The sequence below is a fragment of the Rhea pennata genome, chromosome 1 (assembly GCF_028389875.1).
Source record: "Rhea pennata isolate bPtePen1 chromosome 1, bPtePen1.pri, whole genome shotgun sequence".
Taxonomy (NCBI): Eukaryota; Metazoa; Chordata; class Aves; order Rheiformes; family Rheidae; genus Rhea; species Rhea pennata.
In genome coordinates this window covers 147,602,906-147,609,985 of record NC_084663.1, presented here as the reverse complement: position 1 = coordinate 147,609,985, position 7,080 = coordinate 147,602,906, and the positions used below count along the sequence as shown (strand labels likewise).

At 50.9% G+C, this 7,080-nt stretch overlaps 1 protein-coding gene across 1 annotated transcript in view; it reads left to right on the top strand.

The window, feature by feature from the left end:
• Positions 1-4,202: 4,202 nt before the first annotated feature.
• LONRF2 (LON peptidase N-terminal domain and ring finger 2) overlaps positions 4,203-7,080 on the top strand; it is a 36,575-nt gene continuing 33,697 nt past the window's right edge. Inside the window, exon 1 of the mRNA XM_062601598.1 lies at positions 4,203-4,968. Within this exon, the coding sequence (XP_062457582.1) occupies positions 4,203-4,968 (766 nt within the window). The remainder of the gene's footprint in view (positions 4,969-7,080) is intronic.

The following is a 7,080-nucleotide window of genomic DNA, read 5'->3' as shown; positions in this document are numbered from 1 at the left end:
AAAAAGCATCTGAGTGCTAGCTGGAAGAATTGGCTTCAGCCCTCTGCTGCAGATTGTCTTTGTGCCACAATATAAATCGTTTAAATCGTGTTTTGGGAGAGGGATCACTAATTGTATAGCTCTCCTTTTCAGAGTGCCCAAGCTGAGACTCGGACTCTGAATGACCTCTCAGCACTTCTATCCAATTGTGGCTTAACCAAAGGAAGTTGTGCTTGTGAAATATTCTGCATTCCTGAAAAATCATGTTCTGACAGTTCATACACTTAATATCTCAAATGGAGTGCCTCAAATTAGTATTTGTCCCACTTTGGACTTAATTCATCTCTATGTCTACTTCCCATCTGTAAATCAGTGGAATAGTATTCCTTTTCCCTCAGCTTTTGTTGAAAATGTGTATTTGGGAAATATTCAATTGCTGTAATCCTAAATTTTATAGAAAAGGACATGAGGAAATGTATAATTCTGCCACTGCAGTGAAGTATGAATAATATAAATTGAAAGTATGGGGGACTGCACAGTTACTAATCAGAATAAGATAAAGTATTGTTTAGATGCTCTTTAAATGACTACGTTCTGTCCTGAACACTGAAAGAGGTGTAAGTCCTAGAGAAAATAGTATGTGATTAACTTAAAAATGTATCAGGCACACGCATGAAGGATACAAGTTAAATTGGTATTGTGCTGCTTCCTATTTTTCCTATGTTTGACTTTGCAACTTCAGTTGAATGTTTTAATGCAGTACATGTGTATGTCTGTGTGCTGATGATATATTATCATTCTTTTCTAATTAACTTACCCCAAAACAATAAAAGGCATATTTCCTCCAAAAGAGCAACAAAACATACTGGAATTTAACAGTTCAAACTGTCTTGGTAGAGGAATTAAAAATGTTCTCCAAATATGTAAATAGTGTAATTCCAAAGTTGCTTCCCCTTCTCCGTTACCCCTCCCAATTTCAAGTAAAATTCTATTCTGGGGCAAAATCTTAGGAAAGCTGGGCCTCAGGCAGACGTTGAAGATTAGGCTATAAAGTCAGAGGAAATCTAGTTTCAACTCTAAAGCATTTAATAGTAACCCAGTGGAGAAAGCATCTGTAATTCTCCTGTTGGAAAGCATAGGGACATCTGCAACTGCATATAGCTTGACATGGCCTTATGAGGCCACTCCTAGATGGAAACATACTACTAACAGGAAAAATCATACTGCTGACAGGGAGCACCTCTAACAACCTGCTACCATAATCACTGATTTTGGCTGAGGGTCTTTTTTAAGATGATGAAACTGGCAGAAGCTTTGCCATGGATTTGACAAACATGGGAGGAAGTCCTTCCTCTCCCGCAGCAGGCAAATCTTCAATCCTATGGAATAACTATAGCCTTTCTCTTAATTACAATTATAAATTAACTTTGGTGTTTCAATCAGCTTTCAGATGCCTTATGAGAAACCCATTGTTTTGGGGCTGCGACAGTTGGCTGCTCTTAGTTCATCCTAGAAAAAGCCATGAGCCATGTCCTGTCATGGGGCTCCGGCTTCAGACCTTCTGGCAGGATTTTCCTATGTCATGTTTGACCTTGGATGAATAACCTGAGTGTACGACCAATAATTTCAGTGATAAGAATGAGGTTTGTAAGTACAGATGATTAACAGTTTTACTTTAACTTCTTTCCCTTGTTTTTGCTGTTAGGGTATCATTCTTTCCTGCAAAGTATTAATAGGCATCTACATGCTTGTTTTATACTGAGCCCTCAGTCTTCGCAGTCACAGATATTCCCCCATAGCTCTTCAGGTAATAGCAGCTTATTTTGCTGTCACGTTTCTCTTATTGCATCACATTTGTCTCAACAGACTGTCAGTTTAGTCCCTTCTGACAAATGAAAGCACCAGACTCTGTAATAACCTCTATAGCAAGAAAAATTTCACTCTAAGGCTGATACGGAAAAAAAGTACTAAATGAATGGCCACTATTTGGGACATTTATGCAGCCCTCTGCCAAATTCTGCTCTTGGGCTCAATGAATTCTTACAAATGTTACAAAAGGGAACCGTAGCTTTGTTTCTCAGATACAGAAACAGCAGCTATTAAGGAGAGACTACAGATACTAGAGCAGGGTAACGCCATTTCTAGACATATAAATGAACTGTGTTCTTGGGCAGGAAAACCTGAGAAAGAGAATGCAGCCCCCAAAATAGGGCTCTCATCACAAATGAGAGAGAAGAAAGTGTGCTCAGACTTTAGTCTGTACTGGGCTGGGAGGGGCGGGGGGGAGGGGGAGGTAAGGAAAAAGATATCATGTTGAGTCAGCTTAAATTGGAGCGAGATAATTTGGTTCTCTTGCAAATAGATGTTTTCAACGAAATAGAGGCTGCATACCAAGAGACTATTGATCGTGTTGCTAAATAAAGTAGCGGCCTCCCTCAGTGAGAGGTTCTTCTAGAAAGCATGCGGTAAGCGTTGATGAGGAAAGACCTGCAGCCCTCCCAGCACGCCCTGCCAGTTCGACAGGGAGCGCAGCAGCAAATTACATGAAGGACGGGTATTGTTCCACGCTGCCACCTGAGACGGTGCCCACGAGGGCAGCCGCCGCCGTCCCTCCGTCGGGACTGATGACCTTGCGGCTCAGGTGAAGGACTGTCGCGGAGCAACGCCAAGACACGTGGGGGAAAAGCAGCGTGGCGGAAGGGATGAGCCTGCTCCCTCCTTTAACAGGAAAGCAAGGAGGGAGGTTTGCAGCAGAAGAGCTTTACGGCTAGGAGGGCAGGATAAGAATAGTCGGCAAAAACGCAGTCCATACTCCTCAGGATCCCGGGAAGCAGAGGGTGACTCCGCAGAGAGCGCAAACCTCTGTCCTCCTTCCAAGTTCCTGCGACGGGTCCTGGATGAAGAGCACAACCCGGCAGGAACAGCCACCCCACCGGTGCGCTGCAATTTGTGCATAACGTCCCCGGCTGACCATGATCAGACGGCACCGGGATTCAGTCCCATAACAATTCCCAGTGAAAAAAATCAAGAAGGGGAATGGCAAAGCGGGGAAAGGATGCTGAGGTCAGCTTTTAGATAGAAACCTTGAGCCAGGGAGGGTGGTGTGAGCGCTGGGACCAGTGAGCTTTGCTCAAAGCACCATAATTAGAAACAGTAACGATGAAAAATGGGCACGTTATGGAAGCAGACAGACCAGAAGCAGTGGGGCATGCCAGCACTGACAGGCTCTTTGGGGGTGGGGGTCTGGGCCTAGTGAGAGAGAAGAAAACACCCTCCATCGTCCAGCTGCTGTCTAAAAACTGACTGAGCGCTGGTACCTCTTCATCAGATTGATACACTCCCCACACCTCTGAAGAGTTTGTTTACAGCAGTGTCCAAAATAAACATTGCCTACCACTATATATATATATAAATATATAAACACACACACACACACATATATATATATATATATTACTCCTGTTAGTCCTGCGGAGCAAGTTGGATTCCTTTCTGACTCACGCATGATTAACCAACTTCCAGCTGCATTAGCTTTATTGTTGCTGCCGATGCACAAGCCAGCGCTCAGCACGACTTTCAGATCCCAAGCTGAGTTGGCAGGGCTGCCACTTGCAGAAAAGGATATTTTTTTCCCCGAGAGTTGTGTTAAAAAAAAATAGAAAAAAATAAAACAAGAAGAGAGGGAGAGAGACAACACGTGCTCGCTTCCCGGGGAACCAGCGAGAGCCACCGTCTGAGGCCGAACGACGGCAGAGGCGGGCGGCGCGGGCCGCCAGCCGGGGCGGGGGGGCGGCGGCGGCGGCGCAGCCCCGCGGAGGGGAAAGAAGAGGAGCTGGCGGCGGCCCAGCGGGAACCGCCCCCCGCCGCCGCGGCAGCGCGGAGCCGCCGCCACTAACGGCCGGGCCGCGCACACGTGCGGCCCCGGCACCTGCGCCGGCCGTCGCGGGCAGGGCGCCGCGGCCGCCAACGGCCCGGGCGGCGGCGGTTACACAACCGCCCGCCGCCCCTTACATAAGCCGGCAGCCGGGCCCGCGGGGGGCGTGGCGCGGCTGGCCCCGCCCCCGGGCTGGCCCCGCCCCCGGGCTGGCCCCGCCCCTCGCCGCAGCGGCCCGCCCCCTCCCCTGCCCGCCCCCGCCCAGGAAGGAGCCGGGGCCGGAGTCGGCGGCGCCGCGGGCCCGGCATGGAGTAGGGCGGCCCGGGCCGGCGGCGCGGCGCGGCGCGGCATGGAGCTGGGCGCGGGGCCGTGCGCGCCGCCCCCCGCCGGGGCCGCGGCCGGCGCCGGGGCCGGGGCCGCGGCCGGGCCCTGCGCCGAGATGCTGCAGGTGGCCGAGGAGGCCTTCCGCGGCGGCAACTTCGAGCTGGCGGCCGAGATCTACGGCTCGGAGCTGGCGGGGCTGCCGCAGCCCGAGCGCGGCCTGTGCCTGCGCCGCGCCGACGCGCTGGCGCGGGCCGGCCGCATGGCCGAGGCGCTGGACGCCTACAGCGCGGCGGCGCGGCTGGCGCGGCTGCGGCCCGAGGAGCTGCGCGAGCTGGCCGAGAGCTTCGCCCTCAGCATCCGCGACAAGGAGCTGCGCCTGCCGCCCCGGGCGCTCGGCGGCGGCGGCGGCGGGTCCGAGGGCGACGCGCTGGGCGACCCGGCGTGCTGCCGCCCGCCGGAGCTCTTCGCCTGCCCGCTGTGCCGGCGGCTGCTGTGCGAGCCGGTGACCCTGCACTGCGGGCACACCCACTGCCGCCGCTGCGCCCAGCGCGGCGACTGCGGCCGCTGCCACCGGCCCCGCCGCGCCGCCGCCGCCGAGCCCGCGGGCGCCGCCGCGCCGCCGCCGCCGCCGGGCGCCTGCCCGCGCGTGAACGTGGTGCTGGGGCACCTGCTGCTCAAGTGGTTCGGCGCGGAGAGCCGCGCGCGGCGGCTGCGCGCCGAGGGGGACGCGCTGCGGGAGCGGCAGGAGCCCGCGGCCGCGCTCGACAAGTACAACCAGGCCCTGGAGACGGGTGAGCGCGGGGCGGCTTCCCGCCGCCCCTTCCCTTGCCCTCCCTACCCTGCCCGCCGTGTCTTCTTCCCTTCTTTTCCCTTTTTTCCTTTTTTTTTTTTTTTTTTTTTTTTTAAGAGGGGGCGGGAAGGCGGAGGAAAAGGGGAAAAAAAAAGAACAAAGGGGAAAATTCAGGAAAAACGCTCCCGCCCCTGCGCTGCAGGCTGTGCCGTGCGTAAAGCCGTCCCGAGAGCCGGGGCTGGTGGCCGTCGCGGGCTAGCGTGAATGAAACATTTCTTTTCCTTCTATCTTTTTTTCTTTGTTTCCTTTTTCCCCGCGATGAATGGCAGGAGAGGTTATATTGGACCGAGGGAAGTTAGAGTGCGAAGTTTTGAGAATGAATCCTGTGAGTGTGGGGTGTTTTCCTTTTTTTTTTCCTTTTTTTTTGGGGAAGCGAATTGCTATTTTTTGCCTCGCTGTTATTTTTGTGCTCGCTCAGAAGGTGTCTTGCGTTTAGCTGCCTGCAGTTGATGACTCATTATGCAGTATTTCTAGAAAATCCTCGTTGATATTTGCGGGGAAACCATCTTTTATTAGAGAACATGCTATAGTATTCCTGCTAAGCCTTGCCATGACTTCATGGAAGAAGCAGGTTTGTGGATGAGATTGGTGAGCCTTGAGCCACACTGCTTTTTCAGCAAAATGCAGCTGTTGAGAATGCTTCCCTTAAAGCAGTAAAATATGAATAGGTATAAAAGATCAGAGACCTGCTTTTATCTTTAATATTCGGCACAGTGGAGGATAATTCTGCATTTCTACTTGTGGAGGCTGCCTGCCTGTGTTTCGAGTACCTGTTTGGATAAACAGGCATGCAGTGCTTCATGTGCGAAGTATTCTCTTCAAAGAGTCTGAGCTTGAGCAAAGGTGGAGTAGTCTGCCTTCCCCCTTCTCTTTCAAACTGAGGGCAGTCTTAGTTTGTCAGAACTAGGTTGTTTTCAGTCTCTGGCTAAGTAGTAGGCGGATTCTGTTCGGTCTGTTGTAGCCTTATAGTATGCTTGTGCGTGCGTGTGCACGCATCCTTTTTTGTTTGCTTTTCAAAGCAGTGGGGGTGGTACAGCACAGTGAGCCTCTAAAATGCCTGAGGAAGCAGAGAGCTATGAATAGCCAGAATCCCAGCAAATCCCCTGGGACCTGCCATTCCTCCAGTCTGACCGGGATAGATAACTGGTTTAACTGGAAGAGGAAGGGGGAAGAAAGCCTCCGTAGCATTAATGGAGACAAAAATTGTGCAGCTAAATCTCTTTGCCTCTAGACAGATGCAATGTAAAAAAAACTATTTCTTCTGTGGATGGAAGAGCTCCTTTTCCACTGTGATTTAAATTGCTGTCCTTGTTCCTGGCTTTTCATCTAGGAATAAATGGCTGTGAAAAATTTTCATTGTTTGCTGGCTTTTACAGACAAACCATTATTGCTAGTCCCTGCCTCGGTTTCGTTTTTCATCGTAGTTGCACGATACAGATCAGAAATACAGAGAGTTCTGCACAGTACATCATGTGGCTCAACTTGCAGTTGATGCTGGCTAGAGAAACTGTTAGTGTTGCTATTTATTTCACTTTTATTGCTAGACATGACAAGTTTTTAGTCATACCCAAGTCTGTATAACACTATTATGTGGTTTAGCCAAAGTAATCTCTGTTAAAGTAGGGCAGGACAGAGAGCTCAAGAAAGAAGGTGGAGGAGAGGAGCTTGATGTAGGTCACTGTTGGTCGCAATGTTTCAAGTATTGCAGTCTTCCAAAAAAATTGGTCCAGGGTCCCATTGCCAAGGAAATGGCATCTAATACATGAAATAAGTAACTGTTTGGCATGACTTTTAGAGAATTTGTGTTACATGTGCTAATGTTCAAGGATGCACTCTGCAGCTGTGATAGTGATGTGCTTCTTGCTGCTTTGCATGGAGGTAAAGAGAGTCAGAAGGACTTCAAGTGTGCTTGTGGCTTGCTCTCACAGCCTGTGCTACCCTTCGCCTGTTTCTGTAGTACCTAACTCCAGTCACAGCTGCTGTACTTCAGGGTCTTGAGATAACTTCCTTGTGGTGTCCCTGTTTCAGTCTTCTGTGACTTTAGAGTATGCTG